The sequence below is a fragment of the Ahaetulla prasina genome, chromosome 1 (assembly GCF_028640845.1).
Source record: "Ahaetulla prasina isolate Xishuangbanna chromosome 1, ASM2864084v1, whole genome shotgun sequence".
NCBI classification, from domain to species: Eukaryota; Metazoa; Chordata; class Lepidosauria; order Squamata; family Colubridae; genus Ahaetulla; species Ahaetulla prasina.
The window spans coordinates 47,668,685-47,693,654 of NC_080539.1; the positions used below are offsets into that span (position 1 = coordinate 47,668,685).

At 35.7% G+C, this 24,970-nt stretch overlaps 1 protein-coding gene across 1 annotated transcript in view; it reads right to left on the bottom strand.

The window, feature by feature from the left end:
• The window catches only part of ANAPC1 (anaphase promoting complex subunit 1), a 67,021-nt gene extending 42,423 nt beyond the window's left edge, over window positions 1-24,598 (bottom strand). Inside the window, exons 1-21 of the mRNA XM_058165095.1 lie at window positions 24,275-24,598; window positions 22,893-23,129; window positions 21,336-21,497; window positions 19,454-19,505; window positions 19,188-19,291; window positions 18,878-18,960; window positions 18,210-18,283; window positions 14,015-14,160; window positions 13,456-13,676; window positions 12,257-12,463; window positions 11,032-11,127; window positions 10,288-10,378; window positions 10,123-10,188; window positions 8,664-8,801; window positions 7,882-8,022; window positions 7,064-7,124; window positions 6,506-6,693; window positions 5,213-5,287; window positions 1,977-2,242; window positions 1,256-1,347; window positions 170-318 (exon numbers count right to left, since the gene is read on the bottom strand). Coding sequence (XP_058021078.1) covers window positions 170-318; window positions 1,256-1,347; window positions 1,977-2,242; window positions 5,213-5,287; window positions 6,506-6,693; window positions 7,064-7,124; window positions 7,882-8,022; window positions 8,664-8,801; window positions 10,123-10,188; window positions 10,288-10,378; window positions 11,032-11,127; window positions 12,257-12,463; window positions 13,456-13,676; window positions 14,015-14,160; window positions 18,210-18,283; window positions 18,878-18,960; window positions 19,188-19,291; window positions 19,454-19,505; window positions 21,336-21,497; window positions 22,893-23,105 — 2,625 coding nt within the window. The 5' untranslated portion in view covers window positions 23,106-23,129; window positions 24,275-24,598. The remainder of the gene's footprint in view (window positions 1-169; window positions 319-1,255; window positions 1,348-1,976; window positions 2,243-5,212; window positions 5,288-6,505; window positions 6,694-7,063; window positions 7,125-7,881; window positions 8,023-8,663; window positions 8,802-10,122; window positions 10,189-10,287; window positions 10,379-11,031; window positions 11,128-12,256; window positions 12,464-13,455; window positions 13,677-14,014; window positions 14,161-18,209; window positions 18,284-18,877; window positions 18,961-19,187; window positions 19,292-19,453; window positions 19,506-21,335; window positions 21,498-22,892; window positions 23,130-24,274) is intronic.
• Between the last annotated feature and the right edge of the window lie 372 nt (window positions 24,599-24,970).

The window sequence follows — 24,970 nt, forward strand, 5'->3', positions numbered from 1 at the left end:
AATTCGTTCCTAACAAATCAGTTCTCTGTGAATTCAGTCAGTCTTCCTCCATTGCTTCAATCTATCTTTTTCTCGTATTCAGAAAATTCTAGGTGGTTTGCAGCTGAAAACTTTTTTTTCATTTCTTATGAATCAAATCACTTCTCTAGATTGTTAACTTAATACATACCAACACTACCAGCTTGCTCCTTTCACAGATTCCAGGCAAGTAAGGATAGGGTGGCACACTTTCCCCCTTCAGGCAAGAGCACAGCCACCCAAAAATACTTGGTGGCTCAGCCGAAAAAAAGGAAGGATGATGCATAAAGCCTGTTTGGGCTGAATCATACAGAACAGGAATCATTCATATACCATTTTAAAGATTATACCAAAGCTGCCTTACTGCTTGTAAAAGTAGAGAATGAAGATACTTTTTCTGGACATTAGACTTTCTATATATAAACCCAGTGTTTTTCAAAACAGGCAACTTTTAAAATGTCTGGACTTCAACTTCCAGAATTCCCCAGCTACCATGGGAGTTGAAATATACAGACTCTATTCTGGGAGTTGAAGTTCACACAATTTGAAGATGCCAACTTTGAAAATCACTAATATAAATTGACATTGGTAATACCTAAGTCTTTCTTGAATGAAAAAAGTCATCGTTTCTGTACATAAACAATGCTAATTTCCTTGATGGCAGGTGTACTTATTTCCCCTGCTATTATTATTATAATGGCAATCTGTTTGTTTTTCTTGGGTGTCAAATATCATAAATAACATTTTTAAATTAGAATAATATTCATATCATCCGTGGTAAGATGTGTTATTTTACCGACAGACTTCAAAAAGGCTGAGCTTTCTTCCACATTTACTCAGGAGGCAAAACAGTGTCATCCAAAAAACCCTCCTCAAGATTCTCTTCATTTCTAAAAATTCAAGTTTATGAAATAAACATTCTGACAGCAGGAACTGTTTTTAAGCAGAAGAAAAAACTTATGTGTGTGTATGTGTTTAGAAGAAATATAATAAGAATAGTTTATGATAGGTTATAATAACCATAAAACATTATATACAGTATTTCTTGTTCAACTTCACAGTTAACTAAAACAATGTTACAAGATTTCCCACAAAAGTCATGAAGAAATCAGCAGAGATTTGATTACTTTAATACCTCTATGATAAACATGGGGGGGAAATCAAATATTTTTATTAATATTGTTAATAATGCACACTATCTTCTGTCAAGAATTCTAATTATTTTCTTGATACTTACTGGGATCAATTATGCATGTTTGCTTGGAATCCTTGACAAGCATGGGATAGTCTCTGTAATAATAATCAAGATATGCTTCCAGTTTTAAATCCCTAAAAGGAGAATAATATAAAAATTGAATGATGAATACAAAAAATGTGTTTACTTATTTATTATATTTTTAAATTATCTGACATTTCCCTTGTTAAGGTACCTATTTGTTAAAAGCATGTAACATATAAACTGTGGTTTATAATAAAAATGCCAGCATTATATAGATCAAAACAAAAGTAGTGATTACAACAGTAATAAAGCAATATGCAACAGCAAAAATTACAGTAAAACTGGAACAAAACAATATTCCATTATTCTAAACCGTTTTTTTTTTAAATTTTGGGGTAAACAAAAAATATTCTCTTGGTGCCAGATAGACCATAATGAGGGAATCAGATGAGGTTCTCTGGGATTGCTGACATGGCTTTTTCTTTTGTGGAGGGAAATTGTCCCAGTGGAGGAAACATTTGGAAAAGACCTTTGTTGAAGTTCTCAACAATGAAGTGGCAAACAAAAATGAACTTGGCAAAAGAAGCCTTATCTCCTTTCTCTTGTGTTCACTCTGCTGACTGAAATGTAGCAAATAAAACTCAGAGTAAGTTATATCTGCTTACAAATTTTGTTCCAAGCTGACTTAATTGCTACCAAAGAACACAACTAGCCCAAATTTCTTTCAAGGAGCTCCCACCTTGCCAGTTGTACCAGAAGAACAACAAGAGAACGAATTCCTTCACTCATCAAACAGTTCAGCTTGAGTTCCTCATAGATTAAATGCAGCACACAGAAAATTACAGGGATGTGGGGGAAGAGAAGAGTGGTTGAATCCAAGCAGTGGTTGTGTGAAGGATTATCCTTAGGGAATTTGGCTTCCAATGGATCCAGTCGCAGAGCTTTAGCCAAAGGGTGAGATTCAATATTTTTATGGTAGTCTGAATTTAATAAATATTCCCAGTCCTAGTAAAACAAAAATAACAGGTAGTAAGAGTGCTTCATACTGGATTGTTAGGTTTGTTAGCATTTTGACACAATAAACTAAGGTCAGAAATAACAAAGGTAATGTTTAAAATGTACGTATTAGTATCACATGCTGGAATCCTAAAAAATTGAGAAATGTTCTATATATTTAGTTAATATTTAATATTTTAGCATTTGATCTTGTTGCTTTTATTTGGTTGTAAACTTCCTAGAATAACTTCTAAGTAACATGGGCAGCATATAAATTTAATAAATAAATAAATATATATATTAATTAGTATCCTGCATGGTACTTGGGAATAATAATAATTTATTAAATTTATATGCTGCCTGACCTCCAGCAACTTTGGGTGGTTTTATACATTGTTAAAAACATTTAAAACAAGGAACAAAAACAAATGCAAAAACACAAGAACACTATAAAAGAACAGAGATGGCAAAGAAAATAAATTCAGAAGGGAACGCTGGCATGTGTTGCTTGGACTACTGTAATGCACTCTACATGGGGCTACCCTTGAAGAGTATCTAGAATCTACAGCTGGCACAGAATCAGCCACAAGGACTGCTCTTGGGATCCCTAAGGCAGCACATGTTACATTGCTGTTCCACAAACTGCACTGGTTGCCAGTTTACTTCTAGGTCCAATACAAGATGTTGGTTATCACCTTTAAAACCCTTCATAGCAGGGATCTCCAACATTGGCAACTTTAAGATTTATGGACTTCAACTCCCAGAATTCCTCAGCCAGCAAAGAGGAATTCTGGGTTGAAGTTCACAAGCCTTACAATTGCCAAGGTTGGAGACCCCTGCTTCATAGCATGGGTCCAGCTTACCTGAAGAACTGTCTCACCATGACGGAACTTGCCCATCCCACTCATGCCGGCAGAGAGGCCATGCTATGGACACAGTCAGTCAAAAAATTCCAGCTGGTGGGGTCCAGAAAAAGATCCTTTTCTACCAAGGCTCCTACCCTTTGAAACATTGCGTCCGTCCGCCCCCCTCCCTGTGAAATCTGCATCCATCCTTTTGACCTTCCAAAAAGGTCTGAAGACCTGGCTGAAGACCTTCCAACTGGCCTGGGATCCCAATGGAGGTGCATCATTCTGGAGGTAGTTAATCGACTAAATTAAGATCCCAACTGCCCCCATGTGCATCTTGCTCCCTTCCATCCCATCTTGTTAATTTTAAACCAATTTAATGTTATTATATACTGTTTTAATGTTTTTATTGGCTTCAATAAGACAAGATGGGGGTATATAATTTGAATAATATATAAATAAATAACACAGAAAAGGAAGAAAAGGCGTGTCAATTATCCTCACCAAAAGCCTGGGCAAAGAACCACATATCCAGGGCCTTCAAAATACCAATAAATTGGGGATTACATAAATCTCTGGGGCAAACCCTTTTTAAACAGCAGGTACTGTTGCAGAAAAGACACATTTTCAGGGCCTGACAGATGGCATTCTTTAATCAATGGGACCCAAAGCACACCAATCCTGTCAAATTAAACTGGCTGAGCAGGTACTATGGGCGACAGGTGATCCTTCAAGTAACTAGGCCTTATGCCATATAGGGCTCTATAGGTAGCAACCAACACCTTGAATCACACCCCAAAACAAGCTGGCATCAGTTCATGAAGCATAGGTGTTACCTATGCATATTGAGACATTTCCATCACTGCCTGCACTGCCGCATTCTGGACCAGTTGAGACTTTCAGATGGTCTTCAAGGGCAGCCTCATGTAGAGTGTACTGCAGTAGTCAATTACTCCCACTGCCACTTTTAACTGCCTGATCAGTCAGGATGGCTCCTTCTTAACTTTCTTCTTCTGAATCTTAAGCCACTGGGGTTCCCCCCCTTTTGAGTCTGATCATTTCCTAGGCAGCATCTCTTCCCCTCACCTGGCAAGATCACTCTCGCATAACATTACACTTATAGACTCAAATGGCTGAATTAAGGAGCTGGTCCTACATGTCTGCAAGATGGTGGGGAATCATACCCTGTAATGTTAACTTCAAACATTTGTGACTTGTGGGGGTATATAATATTTGATCGCTGAATCAAAATAAATCATTTCTCCTGAAATGTCTGGATTTCAAATAGATTTTTTGCAGGGTCCCCCTAATATTTGGTAGAGTTCCCCACTATGAGGGAGCTTACTAAGTCAGAGTAAAACCTGCTTGGCTAAGTAGACTAGGGCCTAACTTGATACGATATGTACATACATTAATAATTAGAGATATGCATACTATTTACTGTTTTGAATAACTCATCTGATTTTATTGTAAGCATTCCTATGGTGGTTCAAAACAGTTATTTATTTAAAGCTTGTATCTTTTTTCAGTAAGGTCAGAACAACGTGAGAACATTTCTGTGTTAATTGAAAAAGCGTCAGAAAACTTCCTATAAGGCATGTGTGTGTGTGTGGGGGGGGTGTTGTACATGCATATGTATGCCTTCAAGTCAGTCCTGATTCCTGGCAATTGCCTGGCAGTCCATGCAGTTTCTCAGCAAAAATTTTGGAAGTGTTTTGTTCATCACCTTCTTAGTGCTCAGAGTGACTAGATTAGTCATCCAGCTGGCTTTATGCCAAAAGCAGGACTAGAACTCATTATCTCTCAGTTTTTAACCTGGCATCTTTAACCACTGTACCAAGCTGGTCTCAAGGTCAATATAGCCTATTTCAAACTCAAAATAATTGCTTTGCACATCTCTATTCATAAATGACGTTGATTTCCTTCAGTAACAGACGGAACCTCTTTGAAGATTACAGATAAAGTTGCTACTCATTAAATCATAAATCAACAAATTATATTAGCCTTCAGACAAAAACAAGTCTCTTTTTACTGTTCATATCTATGATCCATTAAAAAAAATTCCTGAATAATATGAATTCAGACATATCTAACCTGTCTGGAATGATTAATTAAATAATTCTTCTCTTACTTCATCTGATCCTGTCTCTGAAGGCCGAGCTTTTTTGGGAGCAATGACTGGTGAAAGAGATCCTTCAAAATCAAGCTGAAGTGAACAGAAAAGAAATAATCATACAGAAATTCAGGATATTACAGGAATATTCAGAGCCATTTGTGATGAAATTCAAAAGTTCCACATACAATTTGCCATTATTCCTTTACATAATTTCTACTACAAGTAATTTCGAAGAATGAATATATTATTGTATCTCCTAGTCCACCAATTGGACTAGGGAGAAGGGCGGTATAAAAATCAAATAAATAATAATAATAATAATAATAATAATAATAATAATAATAATAATAATAATAATAATAATAATAATAAAATAAAAAAGCTGGACACAATGGGCTAAGGAGAAGCAATCAGATGGTCAATTGCCTTCAGAGAACATAGACTCTTGACCACAACGTATGCAGCAAAAATGGACACACAATTATTCATGTAAAAAAGGAAGTTTAAGAATTGTTTTAATGTATCAATTTTTGATATAGTAACACAAATTTAGTGTGAATGGTTAGGGCAGTAAGAGAAGAATTTCTAATAAGATTAACATGCTAATGTATTTAAGGGATAGCCACTGGGAGATTGCAGGTGATATCTGACCTCTGACAAAAACAGAAAGCTCAAATCAAGTTGTAGACTGTTGCTGGTATTGTTTATAAAAACATCTTCCTATGTTTCACTCACAAGAAAAATATTTGTAAATTTTAAAACATAGAGAATTCATATCTCAGTGTTACGCTTACATTAAATTCAAAATAATGAATAGTAACTCTATGTATCAGTTCTTCTATTCATGCACAAAAAATCATTATGAGCAAATGTTCCTATAATAGAAATTCATATGCATCTAAGATTTCTTTGAATAATACTGTGTATTCTAGTCAAATAAAAAGCACTAGAATATTTCTGCAAAATATAGGACTTGAAAGTAAAACATAGGGAAGAGATGAAATGAGGAGAAGAAGAGTGCAACATTATTTCAATAGTCTCTTTTATTAATATTAACAAGGCATGTAGTATTTTACTCAGGGTAACTGAAAATAATAAGCACTTTTGGAGAACGAATTTTCTGAATAATATTAGCAGTGACTCGAAGTCAAGAATCACATAATGGAAAGATCAGAAAGGAACTTGGAAATCAGCTTAACAGTAGTAAGATTCCACTACTAAAGCATTCTAGATAAATGGTCATTCGGTCTTTGTTTAAACACCTACAGTTTCAAGGCAGCCAGTCATTTATAACATAAGTTTACTTACGTTGCGTGTCCATGCTACTCTCTCTGTGTTATAACCCATCATGTTCAAGAGACAGGTCACAAATAAGGTCCACTCTGAATAGTAGCTTGGCCCTCCAGGTGCATTGTAGGCATTATACCATCTGACAAGTATTTGGACAGCAATCTCTTTGGGCAGGACATTCTTAATGCCTTGTAAACATGTTCTGACTATTTAAGGTAAAGCAGAAAGAACACAAAAAAGAATGTTAGTAAGTCAGTAATCCAGAACCCAGTTATATGTAAGCCAAAGAACTTGTTCTATGCTTCATTTGGCATATTTGAGGCCAACACAATTATTTTAGCAAACAGCAGCTTGCATATTTCAGTAAAATCAAGATGACTAAGCTTCACATTGTATGTGTAAGAATGTGACAGGTTTCCAACGAAATGAGATGAACAATAGCATTTTTAACATTAGCTGGTTTTTTTTAAATTTCAAACTTAATTAGGCAGAGAAATGAATTGTTCAAGTCTCAGATTCCATAGCCATTCTTAATTTAAAAAAGAAGAAAAGGAGAGTATGAAATTAACATCATACCTAATTCTGAAGTTGCAATTTCAGGAATGGTGATTCTAACCATTGAGCCATTATTAAATTCCTAGAAAAAGACAGACAGACTACATCATCCTACAAGAAATACATTCAGAATCTGCAATATATATATTAGTATATGAGGTATGGCAGATTTAAGGTATCCCAAAGACAAATTGAAAGCTGTTGTCTCCAACCTTGAGTGGGTTTTACTTAGAAAGGATTCATTGTTATCCTCCATTTTAATTGTTCAGGACAGTTAATATGCCAAGCAAACTAACTAAAGCACAAGGAGGCATCTCTTTATAAAATAATTTACTGATATGGGTATTAATTGTGGGATACTTTTATAATTGGTGGGATTAAAAATCAATCAATCCTATACAGTAAATCACTCACTACATTGTACCATGTTATAAAACGTACTTAAATACAGTAAAAGAAACTTGCCCAAGTACCTAAATACTAGCATGACCAGGAAACAAGGCAGATTTCCTTGGACCAATACTTTCAAAAGTTCTGATCTTTCTGTTTCAGATAATCACAGTAGAGATATACTATGTGTATATTATGTCCTACTTCTAAAGCGGTTTTAGGCTCAAACTTGCTAGACAACAATTCTATTCAGATAAGTTTCTCCAAGTATGCCCCAGTATTAATAAATCTCTGATTTCCTCCAGATACAAGACAGTTTACAAGACAGTTGGATTAATATTTACACCCAAGCCACCAACAAGTTTGAGTAAATCCTTCAAACCATATTTTAGAAGTTCAAATACAAGTGATATTTGAGCAAATCATTCAACTTAAAGAGTTAAATTTACCAGAGTCACTCTGTTCTGAACAGGATCTCTTACAGAATGAATAAAAGTTGAAAGTTGCTGAAAAGTACAATCATCCATATAAGAGGAATCTTGAAGTTTGGAGGAATCCCTCAACTCTGGAACAGGGGACAGCACACCTTGCTGTAAAAGGAGAAAACGTTTTGCAGTTATGAAAATTATTACAGGAACTTATCGTTGGAAAAAAAATCTGAGATGATGTAGTTCAACCCACTCTTAAATTAGCAACTCTCACTGACTGCCATTTGAATCAAACATGAGTAACACATAACTCCAGTGAACATGCTGAACTTCAATGGTGAGTAACAATGGGAACAGCAGTCCACCAAAACATTGCCTGAAGCCCTAATTGAGTTTGGCTTCTGATGACTTCCATGTAGTTTTCTTAAACTGTAATCAGACCTAGATTTACCATTTTTGGACTTTGTACTAAAAGATTATGTGCAATCCTCAGTATAAACCAGTGTTTCTCTGCCTGGCTAGGGAATTCTGGGAGTTGAAGTCCACACATCTTAAAGTTGCCAAGTGTGAAAAAAACTTGTATACATTAATTACAATCTTGAGTACTGATAAATTGGAAGAGATAATTTGGCATCTTTGTCCAAAAAAGTCTGAGTAACTGCCGATACAAAGGCATCCTAAGGAAAAAATGACCACTCATTAAGGCAAAATTTCTGAACTGCTTCTTTAATATTAATATACAGAGCTGTGGAAAAATATGCAATGCAAGCCTTGCCAGCTAAAGAAATACCATTATTCCTTACCTCATCTAAGGGACCAAGGAGTTTATTCAAAGGCTTGGAAGGGGTGCTGATACTATCCAGAGGAGTGCTTGGACGAGGCATTTGATTTGACATTGTCATTGATGGAACTGGTAAACCAGGTATAAATACTTTTCCTACCTTTTAATGGGAAACAAAGCAGACAGTTGTTTCAATACAGGTAGTTTTTAAAGGTAAAATATTCTTAAGATATTAAGCCTAAGCAATTATTTTAGAACAGTTGAACAGCCCGACATCTTAAAGTTGTCAGATTTGAAGAACACTGATCTAGAATGCTGGAACAAAATCTATACTTAACAACTATTGTGATAAACTGAGTACTGAAAAATGTCCATGTAGAATCAAATAATGTCTCATGTGCGAGAGCAAAAACAAGCAAAATCTGAAGATTTCTGATTTACCATATACAAATGCCAATCACTTCTCCCAATGAGAAATGAACGATTGTCGATTCATTACATGGTAAGGGTGAAAGAAGTAACCTGTATATAGAGCTTAAATCTTAAGAACCTTGTTATTAGATTTTTCTAATATTGACAATAAAAGTATTTAATCAAGCTGTGTTATTGAATCTCTACAGGCAGATCTTCTAGTTCAAGTCTGAACAAATCCTGACAATATGCAGCCACCTTAGATTTTAACTTAACTATTACTTAACTTACTAGTGCCTACTCAAACAACTGGCAGTGTTTACACACCCAAGACATACCAAAATAAATAAATAATGCCCCAAATCTGTCTTCTTTCATACCGAGCCTATGCAAGAGTATATGTTTAAAATGTTTCAAAATCTTATAAAACTTTTGTTTATTCTTTTCATTATTGAGTTGAAAGAAACAGATATTCTCTAAAGTACAACAGAGGATCTGGTTCCTTCAGGTAAATGTTGCCTTCCCTTATCAGTGGCTGATTTAATGAATTTCCAGTTCCCTTATTTTAATTTCTTTCTTTCTTCTGGAGCATTTTCTATTGGAAATTGCCCTTTTTGTGTTGTTTTCCCTGAGCGATATGATTTTTACTATAAAAGAAAAAAAAAGCTCTCCCAGAGTGGAAAAATTAAAAAGGCGCTCCCTTTTGTATTGTACATTGCAACTTTCATTTTTTTATATTCTTGTTTTCAAAAACAAGTGGGAGTAGGAAAGAGGAAGAAACAGACGTGACTATCACATGCCTGACCTTACATTTCATTGAAATAGAGGCAACTGAGTACAATAGCACACATCTGAAGAAAACAAGATTCATACACGATACAATGAAAGGGAAATGGAAAGAAGAACAGAGATGCTATTACACATAGTGGAAATACTAAAGAAAAGAGAGGGCACATAAACGGAATAGAAAGGGCTTGCATAAGATGGAAAAAAGGAGAGAAAGAGAAATGTTACAAAAGAAACTATGGACAAAACATAAAGCTATTAATGAAAAAAAATAATGTACATACTCGAACCACTCCAGTATAGAGCACTAAGTTTCCATTGCCTTCCAGAATCAGCATTGTATCAACATTCTGTAAATCCATCAAATGAAGAGAATATATTAATCTGCAATTATCTGAATAAATGCTGTCAATTAATACAAGTTACATATAATTCACACTCATACTTACATCAACTGGAGCTGCATCCTTTGCATGGATGTTGGTAATGGCACCAAAGATCAACTGTGACTTGTCATTACTCTGCTGAAACTTTACACACCTAAAAGTGGAGTTGGGAGGAACAGAACAATCTTACATAAAAACGACGGTAATATAATAGGAGCAACTTTTTCTAGAAACCAAAAAATGTCTATCAATGATACAATACAATACGCATAAATATTTGACCTAGACTAGAGACTAGAGCAAGATGGAGTGCCTTTAGCCTTGGCAAAGAAAAACTAGCTTTCCTTTGATTTGGAGCAAATGTCTGAATTGCCAGGTTATGCTTTGTTATTGGGTAATGACTAAGTTCATCAGAAATGTGATTTATTCGTCGGTTATAAGACATAGTTGTTAAGTATAGTTTGGCATAATTGGATGGTAGAACATATGGTGTTCACCTTAGCTCCAAAAATGAAATTTCTGAGCAGATTCACCTAGATAATTACAAATTAGCAATACCACTTAGATTTATATATTGCTCCACAGTACTTTACAGCACTCTCCAAGCAGTTTATAGTCAGCTTATTGCCCCCAATAATCTGTGTCCTTTTACTGACCTCAGAAGGATGAAAGGCTGAGTCAACCTTGAGCCGGTTAATATTAAATGTGAAAAAATTCAAATAATATTTTCCTATCCAATTGGAAAATTAAGCTGTATCTTTAAATGTATACAATAAATAAAAATAATAAATATCAAAACACACTTACCGCAATTGGTGATGGGATTCCACTAAATAGCACAAAAACTTTTGCCCACAAAAATCAGTTGTAATAAATACTTTGGAGGCTTGACAATTCTTCTCCCTATCAACATTTAAAAGCAAAAGATAATAAATATAGACTTCTTCAAGTAAGAAACTTACTATTTGCCCTATCATTCTAAACGCTAAATATATATTTGTATATATAAACTCAGAAGGAAATCATAGAGTTCAATCAGAATAAATGGGTAGCCATACTGTGGATTTAGATAATGACTAAGATAACCAGAAATATGATTTATACTTAGGTTATAAGCCATGAGATGCTAAGTATAGTTTGGCATAACTGAATGGTAGAGCATTATATATAGAGAGAGAGAGCTATAGAGCACTGCACAACAGAACAACAGACACAAGAACAGTTTTTTCCCAAAGGCCATCACTCTGCTAAACAAATAATTCCCTCAACACTGTCAAACTATTTACTAAATCTGCACTACTATTAATCTTCTCATAGTTCCCATCACCAATCTCTTTCCACTTATGACTGTATGACTGTAACTTTGTTGCTGGCAATCCTTATGATTTATATTGATATATTGACCATCAATTGTGTTGTAAATGTTGTACCTTGATGAACGTATCTTTTCTTTTATGTACACTGAGAGCATATGCACCAAGACAAATTCCTTGTGTGTCCAATCACACTTGGCCAATAAAAATTATATTCTATTCTATTCTATATAGTATTCACTTTAGCTCCAAAAATGAAACTTCTGAGGAGATTCACCCAGATAATTACAAATTAGCAATAGCATTTAGATTTATATATTGCTTTATAGTGTTTTATAGACTTTTTAAGCTGTGGAGGAAAACACTTATTAATACTCTTTACTGTTTCAGTGCAATAATTATATTTTACTTCACAATAAGCTTATGACCCTGGCTTATTAAATCACAATGTGAATGTTCACTCATATGAACTCAATATTGTCCTGTCATTTATACAAGAATATATATATAACCAAAGAAAATGGAGATAGTGGTTTAATGCATTCATGGTTGCAAGAGAATTTCAAGTTAGAGCTTGTTGTTCCTCCAAATGCCTGGCTTATCATTACATGCAAAAATAAGGCCACATAAAGTATTCTTTTCTGAAGGTTAAATCATTTGGTTTGAGGAAATCAGGATTCTGTAAAGACTTCTTTTAGATGGAATAGATTTTTCCAAACCTCAGGGTAGTGAAGGCTTCTGTCCATAGATGTTCTATACAAAGCTCTGGAACAATGAGTTCAGTTTCTGGGGCAAGAAATGACTCAGAAGCACTGTTTGGAGAATGGCAGGCACTGTGCCTCCTAGGCGACTGAACATGACTGGAGAAGTTAAATCTCTGTACCGCTGAGAAAGAATGTACCCCTAAGGCTGGAGAATGAGATCGGCTGCAAAGACAGAGAAATGTATTTATTTTCTCTATGAGAATACATGTACAGCAGCTAACTTCCCTTTCCACTATATGCCCAAATTCTTACATTTTAGGATTTCAAGCACTACAAACTAAGAAAATAGCATAAGAACATAAGCAATTCCCCGCTGGATTAGAATCCTGGCCCACCTAGTCTAGTAGTCTGTTCTCACACTGGCCAACCAACTACGCAAGGGAAGCACTAGTCTCCCAACCAATGGAGAGGCAGGAACACTGCCAAATCCCCATGACTTTAACAAATTGGTCCAATACAATTCTGAAGCCAATCAAATTGGTAGCCAGTACCACATCTCATGTTAACTACTACTAAAGAACAAGGATTCATATATACCAATAAATTAAATGAAATAAAATATTGTGGGATCCAATCTGGGTCAGTCATGGGACCAGAGTTGTCCCAAAGGTCAACTTTCAAGAGGCAACTGAACTTTCTGGTTTTTCTTTGAAGACATTTTGCTTCTCATCCAAGAAACTTCTTCAGCTCTGACTGGATGTTGGGGAAACCAGAGGCTTAGTCTTCCAAGCTTTTGGACTCATGCTGGAGCCCATCCTCACTATTCTCTCTCACTCACCAGAATGTGACATAACTAAACCTCTGGTCCCAGTGGCCGACCCAGATTGGATCCTGCAACATTATCCTGGGACATGCATATTTGCCTTTGTTCATGAAATAAAATACTATATGCATTTATGACAATATATAAATATAACTGTGACACTGAAATTATTAAGGGTTACTCAAAAACTGAGAAGGGGAAATTAAGAACTCAAGTACTTATGACTACAGCAGGAACTACTAAAACTTAAAAATTTTGAAATCTCACTTAGTTTCATTGTTTACAAAATAGTCATAAAGGAAATATAGATCTCAGCAGCATGCCTGACCTCTGCTATAATTATAATCCTGAAATAAGAGAAATACAAGGACAGGAAAAGTGAGCGACCTACCTCAAAGCTGCCATGTTGGAAATGGAAGGTGAACGGGAATGGATGCTGGGGGATGATGCCGACCTGCTTTGGCTACAAATAGAGGAATAGTTCTGGAATGGAGAAGCCATAGGTGAGTCACCCTTAGATAGATTCTTAAGATGGACAGTGAAGGAACTGCTGGCAGCTGCATGCTGTGGGGTCCATGCCTGCTCAGAGACCTTCAAGACTGCACTTTGCTCCTACAGATAAATAAGAAATGTGTTTGTGTGATTCAAATAATAATATGTATAACTTCACATTTTAAAAAGTGTCCTTTCAGATTTTCTAAGTATCACTTCCATAAATTTCCATTAATCCAGCCAATAGTCATTAATTATGGGAGTTATAATCTAAAACCTTAGGAGGCCACTAAGCTGCTGACGTCTGTCCAATATATAAATCTTACAACCCAACATATTCGGATGACCGTGCAGTGTAAGTTACACAGAACAACAACCACTCACAGAATAGGCAAGCCATCAATTATCCTCCTTGTTTTCTATGATACTATGTTCACTTCACCCTTAATTTTTTTTACCTCTGCTTTTACTCTTCGAAGGGCCCATATGGAATGCAAGCATTGAGAGGCATCATACGTCATGAGAATGGAGGGCTCAGCATTGACGAAAACTATTCTCATGGAATAATCAGCAACATACTGTATTCTGGCAGAGGCAAACAAGGCTGCTAAGTGGAGAAAGGATCAAACTGATTACTTGTCAAGAGACATGATTTCAAAACAATTATCTGTATACTTTGCCACATTTTTAAATAGCTTCAGTTATAAATAAAATAAATCAATTTTCAACTTATGCCCCTGTAATCTTTCACCTTGGTATGTCTATTATGTCCCCTTTTCTTTTGTAACTGAATTCCACGACTGAAAAAAATGGGATAAATGTTAACATTTTTTAATAAAAAGATTATCCTCCTTCAAGTATAGCTAGACTGGGTGACTTCATGAGTATGAACATATTTTTGGTCTGCTGCTGTCTTTTTCAGTATTTTTTCAACTTTCCAGGTTAGCTTACAGCCCTATATTTCCTCCTATCCCAGTATTAACCAAGTCTAGTCCTCCTTAGCTTCCAACAAAGTTAGCCAGCTGCTGAGCTGTTTTCTGATAATCCTTTTCCAATTTAATGTCTTTCATATGTGTTTGCACTATATTTCTAATCATCCTAATCCACTGGGTACAGTGACTGGATCTATGGGAGTTTGCCATCTAAAATATCTAAAAGGCACCAGATTGGGGAAACCTAAACAATTCAAGTGTCAGCTCTGGAGGCCATCTTTTTCTTTGGATCTTCAGGGCTGCCACACTTAGTGTGGGAAACTTAGCTGTGGGAAACTGGGAGGGGGGATTGCATGGAGTGGTGGAGATATCTAGCCATAATAACATTTCTTTCTCTGAGAGTCAAGGACATTTGGCCTGCACCTGGAGTGGCGTGACTGGGAGGCATTTCCAGTTGGGACGATGCATTGATTGGACCATGTGATGGACAGTGGGTGCAAGGGACCTTGAACTTTCTTTTGGGTGGGGGAAACCTGGAAGCTTTCAGATTCGGGTTTTCCCAGATGTGCCAATATGACATCTCTAATAAAATGGAACTTTAAAGAACTTCTAGCCTCGAAGTCTTCTTTCGTTGGGGGTGTTACTTGGAATTCTGACATTAAGCTTACTGTTCTATGTGTTCAATTTCAAGATAAAGTGAATCTTGAATATACATATCAATTTTTTTTAAGAGGAAATTAACAGCTTGTTTATGCACTTTTATGATCACAGATAACAGAAGGAAAGAATTTTTCTCCAAAGTTTAAGTTGGAACGAGGCAGTAATTTTTTTTATAAAGTAAAGGTTTTGCTTTTTTTCCCCCTTTGCTGACGAGGAGATAAAATGGTGTTGATTATTGTTTGAAAGCTGTGAAGTTATCTGTGTTCTCTGGGGAGTGACTAAGAATTACAAGCTGTTGAGAAATAAATTTTCGAGTGCAAAATAAGCCGCTTCAGCTTCAATTAAAAAATTGCTGTCCCTTAATCTTCATTAAGACCCTCTGCAAAAGTGGTTTGAAATACTAGTTTGAAACTTTTTAAAATGACTCAACAACCTTCAGAAATGCAGCAAGTTGCTGCGGCTTTAAACAAAATTGGGGAAAAAATAGTAGGATTATCGGAGTGTATGGATAATTTGACATTGGAAATGAAAAAAATGAAACAAGAAATGAATGAAAATTTTGCAAAGCAAATAGTGGAAATGACAATTATTAAAGATGAACTTGAGCAGATTCATGTACATGATGCAAAAGTGGATCGGCAAATTGGTGAGATATTTTACAAAAATGAGCAGCAAGACAAGAGAATTTGTCTCCTGGAAGAAGAAATGAGGAAACACAATTTGGTTATTCGAGGAATTCAAGAAGGAAAGGTAGATAATTTGAAACAGCGGGTTTTAAAATGGATTAATGATCTTGACACGCAAATTACGCTTACAATAACAGATCTGGCAAGTGTTTTTAGAATTGGATATAGAAGGCAAAATGGTTCCAACAGGAATGTGCTTGTCAGGTTTGCAAATCTTAGTGATAAGCTGAAAGTTATGGCCAAGGTGAGAGAGATGGGAGATGCTTTGAAGTTTGAAGGGAAGACTATTCAAGTCTTCCCGGATATATCAAGAGAAGAAAGGGCATGGAGATTTTTTTTAAAACCAATTACAAAGGTTTTGAGAAATAATGGAATTAAATATAATTGGAGGCCACTACAACAATTGAAATTTTTTTATAAAGGAAGGATGCGCACAATTACCCCAGACATAGATGCAATATTATATTTACAGGAGCTTGGACTGATCAAGGAGGAGGATTTAATGGAGATAAAAGATCAAATGCTTAAGATGGGTGGAATACATGTAGAAACATCAACTCCAGAAGAAGAAAAAGGGGCTATTGGGCAAGACTCTAAAGGGTTAAAGAGGAAAGAAATCTCACTTGTGTTGGTCGAACAGAAGAAAAGTCGTGAGGATATAGCAGGAGAAGAAGCAGATAAGAGTCTTGGAAAATACGAAGCTGAATGCGGGAGAGAGTTACCACTTTCTTTTTTCTTGAGTGATGAATTTAAATAGACAGCCCGAAAGAAGTGACCCGGACATTGGCACGTCCCCTCTCCCCCATTCTCTTTATAGAGGTGGATCCGATGAGGATGTGGGGGAAGAAGATTGCTTGTTTTTTATTGTTTGTTTTGTCTTTTTTATTTTTTTTTGTTTTGTTTTTTTTATGTTAAATGTCTGTTAGGAGTTCAATGTTGGGATTTGGGTATAGAAAGGAAGAGGTGGGGATAGGATTGAAAAATTTACAGTTTAAAGAGTCATAAAAATAATGTTATGGAATGTGAAGGGTATAGGGAACCCATCAGAAATCTGAAGACTCAAACAGAATGTATATAAAAGGTATGCAAATATATGAAAAAGCATTTGGAACTTTAAAAGCCAGAGGAGTTGTAACATTGATATCAGATAGGGTGTATTTCGAAAAACATTAGGTAATTTTGATGAGGATGGAAGATATGTAATAATTGTGGGAAATCTTAATGAGGAAAAAGTGACGCTTGTTAATTTATATTTACCGAATGAGAAACAAAGAGAATTTTTTGAAAAAATAACAAAAAGTTTAGAGAATGAAAGTGTAGGGAAAGTAATTGTGGCTGGGGATTTTAACTTAATCAGAGATAAAATAGATAGTATTAAACCCACTCGCTGTGGAGGAGCAAATAAAATGGGGATTTTAAATAAGTGGATGCTTCGAAACAGTGTAGTGGATGTGTGGAGAGAGGTTAAAAGAATTGAAAGAGTATACACTTTTTTCTCTAAGATATATAATACATATTCCAGAATTGATTATATTTTTCTCTCTAAAGATTTGCTGAATAATGTGGATAAGGTAGATGTGGGAATCTTTAAAGATTCTGATTATGTAGAAGTTATGGTGGATTTAGATTTTAATTTTGAGAAAAAAAGAAATTATTGGAGATATGAAGAAAATGATATTTGAAATGATGGGGAAAGTAATAACATTGGGAGTGGAAACTATATTATTGTTGGTAATTAAGGAAATAGAATTAACAAAATATGAAAAAGAATTGATTAGAATTATAATAGTTAGATATTGGAAATTAGATGTGATTTTTAGAATAGAAGAGTGGAATTCTGAAATGTGGAAATTAGCTCTAAATGATAAAATGACATGTGGTATTAAAATTAGAAGCGGTGTGTATAAAGAAGATATCTTCTGGAAAATTTGGAAACCATTTGTGGATTATGCGCTTGGAAAATTGGACGCCTCGGTACCTGTACCTTGAAAACGTGGATTTTGACAATTATGAGGACATATCCGAAGACCCAAATCTTCCTTTTTTTTTTTTTATGTATAGCACAAGGGTGGAATAAATGTATTTTCTTTTTTGTTTGTAACGTTATAAAAAAGTAATAAAAAAAAATTAATTAATAAAAAAAAATACATCACAAAGCAAAGTAATTAAACAATTGGTGCCACTATTAAAATATATATATATATATATACATATCAAATATGTATATCTGAACTCGTATTTATAAATAATTCAGTAAGTATCCCAATATCTCATATTTTTAAAAGCTACCAAATGCAGAGTAATCAACAAAGTTACGTGTCTCTGATTACAGCTGATCTAAAATTATCTTTCTTTTTGTGCATTACATAATTTACCTCCAGACTTACAAACCATTGGTGTTATTTCATCTAATGGGTGGAGCATGCTGAACATGGTAGGTAAAGGTTCTCTAAAAAAAAAAAAAGAACAAAAATTCTAAATACTGCCACAATTGTTCTGATAACAACTTCAAATTGAAGGCCACATCCAAAATTATCATAAGCTCCAAAGTAACAATTTGTATATTAGCAATGAACTGTGATTTGATCGGAAAGGGTCTAATAAGTTAGGCATACAAGTTAAAGTAGAAGGAAATATGATGCTAAGCACATACACATGCATATTTGCATAATTCCCATCTATTATTCTGAACTATAGCTTGAAAATTGGGAATATGGCAATTATGATATTTGTCTTTATATTTCACTTTTTTTCTGACAGCGCACGTAGCCTATTTGGGAGGGTCTCCTCAATTTATCATTGTAACAACAATCTTGGAAGATGTGTTGTGATTGACTAGTCATGCAGTTGCCTGCTATTCATACAAGTGAGGATGCATACAAACGGAGCTGCGCAAAAGGAGTGTATGTGCACACTCTTGCATGTTGTTCACACAAGTGGGGATGAGTATATTGCCAAACCATCCCCTCCCCCCACCCGCCGCTGGTTGCAAAGCTGAAAAGGTTCAGAAACTCTGATCTAAGCAACGATCATCTTACTTTACCTGTTTGGATTTAGAGACACTTCATGCGAGGAACTGCTACGTTCAAATAACAAGCCATATTTTGTTGGCCAGACATTCGCTACCTATAAAAAGTTATATTAAAATATACTTCATTGTAGTGGGAAAATATCCAATTTAATCCAACTAACAGAAATTGCATGTTTTAATTATTTATCCATAATTTCTATTTTGCTGAAAAATTGTCCTTTAACAGTGCTCAATTATAAAAAGCATTTCAAAAAATGCAGACCCTACTACAGCCACTTTTCTGGTTAAAAAAGAGGTGAAATAGTACTTCGATACAGCTTACCTGAAAGGGTAAAGAAGCAGTGTAATCCTTTCCTTCAATACTGTGGATATTTATGCAAGAGCTCTGTAATATGCAGATACATTTTTCTACTAACTGACAGCTATCTAAATTGGGAGACAAGTGAGATTCAAATTATCTTCCATTCATCTATTTTTGTCACAAAAAGGCTGCATTTTCCGCACTGATTTCTGGAGCAGCTTCATAACTTGGGCAATGCTTTTCCAATTCCAGATCTTAAATCAAATGGTCTAAAATATTACTTTTACCTTTATTTCTTTCAGATTTTTCCTGGGGTATTGAGAAGTCACACCACAATGCCTAAAATTAAAAAAAATCAGTGAAATAAATAATTTTCTTTGTTTTCCTCTATGTTCTGAAAACAGCCCTATATATTCAAAACTAGATATTATCAACTATGGTATTATCATTTTGATGTTCAAATTCTGGCTCAGTATAGCTCTGCTAAAATGGCAACATCCATACATAATAGTGAGATATTAGAAGGCAAAACAAAATGAAAAAAATATCCTGAAGAAAAAAAAACCTCTCACCCAGGGCTGAAATGTAAAATTTGTCACTGTGGTTCTGTGGGCGTGGCTTGGTGGGGGGTAATGTGACTGAGTGGGCATGGCCAACTTTTTTTATTATTATCACTTTTAAAAGTATTTTTTCTACAACCTCTTTGGCTGAAGAGGTTGTAAAAAAAATGTGTTTAAAAGCTTCTAATGATCAGGCAACTCAGCTGGGATCACCAGAGGAGCCTTTTAAAAGCTTTTTTTTTACAACCTCTTCAACCGAAGAGGTTGGAGAAAAAATGCTTTTAAAGGGTTCTGACAATCTCAGCTGAGTTGCCTGATCGCCAGAACCTTTTAAAAGCATTTTTTACAACCTTTTCAGCCGAAGAGCTTGTAAAAAAATGCTTTTAAAAGGTTCTGACGATCCCAGCTGAACCGCGCAATCATCAGAGCCTTTTTTTTTTACTTTTAAAAGCTTTTTTTCAGCCAAAGAAAAAATGCTTTTAAAAGTAAAAAAAAACAAAACTCTGATGATCGCGCGACTCAGCTAGGCATGGGTGGAGGGGGAGCAGATGGGCAGAGGGAGGGGCAGGGATTTTTGTTACCAGTTCTCCGAACCACCCATCACTATCGCTACCAGATCGAGTGATCTAGTCCAAACTGGGAGCATTTCACCCCTGCTCTCACCCCACTAAAACATTGTTAATTCACTGAGTACAGTTATTTTACATAGTTACATCACTCCTACTCTAGAGATGAAAGAAAGTGGGGGGAGGGGGGGTGGAACCTGTTCTGAAGCTGCATGTTTTACTTATGATTCCATTGATTAAGCTTGGAATGCCAACATTCTGTCCTGAAGACTAAGGCCAAATGTCTTACAGGAAGGTTACAGGAAGTCCTCACTTAACAACAGTAATTGGGACTGGAAACTAAGCAATGACTAAGCAACATGCTTGTAAGTGGGAATGTCACATGACCACACTGACTTACAAGTTGCTATTGTTAGGCAACTCCTGTATGGTTGCAGCATCCTGCAGTTATTTAATTGCCATCTGAGGCCTCCTGCCAGTTGTGTGAGAACTCATTGTAAGAACTTGTATCTTTGAATGGTTGCTGAACAAGTGGACATTAAATGAAGACTGGCTGTCTTGCCTGATTTTTTTAAAAGCAAAGATGTGGGATGTTGAAATTAGGTCAGGACTTTGATTTTATGAGAAATGATAAATCCTCTTCTTTTCCACTATTTTCCTCCTGAAAATCATTTTTATCTCATGCTTTTTTTTTCCAAGTAGAAGAAAGAATGTTCTCATTATTAGTAGGACAATAATCATTTCAAGGGAAAGTTTTTAAAGCAGGATACAATCCGTTGAGGAAAAAATCCCTTTTTCTCAATCATGCAACCTTGTTCTCATATGCTACATTCTTCTGGACAGATGTTTTTTAAACTGAAGTATATATAAAAATCAGGAAATGAAATTATAGATCACATGAAGTTGTGCTAATGAAGCTTTTCCTCCATTCTCTGATCATTATTTTCAAAACAAATTTGAAACAAATCCTGAACATAAAGCATAAAGGCAATGCATGACCTTAATTTTCCTTGGCAATGCAGCTATACAAACACTTTTCATACCTGCAGAACAGAGCTGTCAACAGTAAATGCTTTATAAACTGCTGAAGATTGGTTTTTATTTCCTCTGCTCCAAATGACCATATTACCAGCCACATATAGTTCTTCATCATACTCTACTTCTTCCCCAACCTCACTGATGCCCTTCCTTAACTTCCAACTTTCCTAAAAGGAAAAAAAAAGAATATCACCATTATTGTGCAGCAATGCTCATTTAGGTCAGAAGTGTGGTTTGAAAAAAAAATGATGATACTGCATAACTTATTCTGGTGGTTCTGGTGGTTGTTGAAGATTAGTGGATTTAGCTTTCTAAAAAGGCTAATGTAAAAATTATTTTAAAAAACTAACCACAAAAGTTTAGGTGTCTTCTAGCTAGCCTCAGTGACAAAAGCAATATGTCTTTCAAGTATCACCCTGTTTTCCTGAATTTCTCAGCAATTTTTGGTACTAATACAGTATGCTTATGGATAAAATACATTTGATGGGTGAGACAACACACAATTACAGAAATAATCTATAATAATAATTTTAAAATGATAAAAAAATCTGACAAGAAACTCAGAATATTTCTTTCAGAACAGAACTATTGAATAGTCAAAAATAGAATGCAGAAGATACAAAACATTTATTTTATTTATTTTTATCCTGCCTTTATTGTTTTTTATAAACAATTTGCGGCACTGAACATAGACCTTCCTCCTCCTATTTTACTCACAACAACAACCCTGAGAGGTGGATTAGGTTGAAAGTTACTAGCCCAAAGTTATCAGCTAGCTTTCAAACTAAACAGGACTAGAACTCAGTTTTCTGGTTTCTAGTCTGATGTCTTAATCATTATTATCCAGTTTCAATGAAGTCCCAACAAATCATTATTGTACTTAACATTGTTATACTGTTTAATATTTTACTCTTAACAAAAAAAAGTGATAGCCGCCTTCTTTAGTTTATACGTGAATGCCCTGGGCCAGCTCTAAATTTTGCTTTGGTAGAAGAGAGAGAACAAAAGAGATTAAAAGTATAGGAACAATTTGGCAAATAGTAAGCATTCCCAAAATAGAGAATCAGTCTTTAATGCTGATGTTTACCTGTTGATTAAGTTCTAAGCTCTAGGTAAAGGTAAAGGTTCCCCTCGCACATACGTGCTAGTCATTGCCGACTCTAGAGGGTGGTGCTCATCTCCGTTTCAAAACCAAAGAGCCAGCGCTGTCCAAAGACGTCTCCGTGGTCATGTGGCCAGCATGACTAAATGCCAAAGGTGCACGGAACGCTGTTACCTTCCCAAAAAGGTGGTCCCTATTTTTTTCTACTTGCATTTTTAGGTGCATTTTTGTAAGCTCTACAAACCTATTATTTATGCTCTACTTGTGTGATCAATGCTTTTATTCACTTTTTAAATGTTGTATCAATTCAATGTTTACCTATGGACTTCTAAAAACCCAGAAACATTTTAACAGAATACATTTCCCTTACCCTATCCGCTTTACTGCCTTATCACTTTCTCATTCTATGCTAAGTCCAAGTTTGCTAAATATAAAATACTGCTTTCAAAAGCATTTCTACCTTGTGCTTCTCATGGATGGTAACTTCCTGAAGTGACCCCACCAAACCAGCTGCTCCATCTGATGACCAAAGTTCTGAGGCTGGTTGCAGCTGCCGTAGTTGCAGGTTCAGAGCATTAGGATGATGTTTGCAGTGGTCACGGCCAAAAGGGACAAACTCCTGCAAATCCCCTGCTGCAATCATTGTTAACCTCTCTTCATAGATGTTCGACATGAGTTCTAAATATCAACATTATTTCTAAAGCAAGTCCAAAACAGAAACCAAATTACACGGGATCCTTCAAAGCATACACAATACTGTGCAATTTTTACAGTTTTTGTTAGCCTCATTGATATGAATATCCCTGAAAATCATAAATTTGTAACTAAAGGAGCTAAACTGAAATCTCTTAACCACGAAGTACATCCAATTCTACCTAATAATCGATGCAAATTGCTATCTCTAATGAGCCTCTGGTGGCTCAACAGACTAAGCAGTCTGTTATTAAAACAGCTGCTTGCAATTACTGCAAGTTCAAATCCCACCAGACCCAAGGTTGACTCAGCCTTCCATCCTTTATAAGGTAGGTAAAATGAGGACCCAGATTGTTGGGGGCAATAAAAGTTGACTTTGTATATAATATACAAATGGATGAAGAATATTGCTTAACACAATGTAAGCTGCCCTGAGTCTTCGGAGAAGGGCGGGATATAAATAAAAAAAAAAAATTAGCACAAACATTTGAAATGGATTGCTGAATTCCAAAGAAGCTATAGCCTTTCATTAGACAAAGTATTTGCAATAACACACTCATTATAGGTGCAGGACAATCCTTCGGAGATACAATAAAACAATATATGTTGATATTTTAAGATATAAGGTTGCCTTATAATAACCATAAACTATATACCACACTCAGAAGAAGGATCCAATGAATTTAAAATTACTGCCAAATAAATGGGCATAAATTATAGAATAATGCAAAATTGTTACACCATTTTACTGCCTACATTATATTTAAAAATTGCAAGAGTGAGATTCTTCCTCACTCCCTTTCAATATAACTGTTGATACTGTTTCTACTTATGATTACTCATTTGCAGTTTCAAATAAAAATACTGTCACTTTACTTTTTCCCCTCTTTGAAAATTTTGGGGGGAAAAGCCTGAAAATGTCAACTCCAAAAGAAGGAAAATAACTACAACTGCTTTCTATGTCAGTGATCATCGCTCTGAGAGCACAGATTTGTCATAACTACTGATGATGAATGAATGAATGAGTTAGAAACACTCGAAGGAGTCCCTGGACATGCAACGTGCAAGCCAGCCTTTGATGGATTGGAAAGCTAAAGGAAGGCGGGAATTAACTGTGATAAGCTGTGGGAGGCAGAGGGACTCACGGACCTGAGTGACACAGGAAAGGGCGATCGGCTGCGGGCCTAAGCTGCAGCGGCTTCTCCCCGTGTCTCCCCTCAGATAGCGATTGCAGTTGCAGCAGCAAGTACCCCCCGCTTCCAGGATCTCAAGCGGGCGCGGCCATCTTGGAATTCCCATCACCCTCCGCGAGGAACGAGGGGCGGGGACTACAGCGGCAATTGATGAGATTCTCGGGCTGGTGAAAGGGAAAGCGTAGAAAGCGCCTTTCTTCTGTTTCGTCTTAATGGGAATAAGGTACTGGGTAGGAAGAAGCGAGCGAAGGAACGGAGTCTTCGGGTTGTTACTATGGTGATAAGAAGGCAGATGATAGTGTACCCTCAGCTGTTTCTACGGCAATTGGTTGCTGGCTGTAGGGAAGGACGATATGATTGGTTATAGCACAGTCCAATCTCCGCTTAGTGAAGTCAGAGACGGCCTCCCGTCTGTCATTTGAGATGTAAATGGTGATCAGTGCAAACTGTTGAAATAATGGCCTGAGATAATAGAATAAACTGATAAAGGAGAATATTTGTTGCTCAGGGTTGACATCGGGGTCCTTATTTATTTATTTATTTATTTTGTCACAACAATATATGTAGGTATCATACAAAAAAGATTATATAGTATATAAACACATATATGAGTAAATATAAGGAGGTATAACCATATATATAGGAAGAAAAA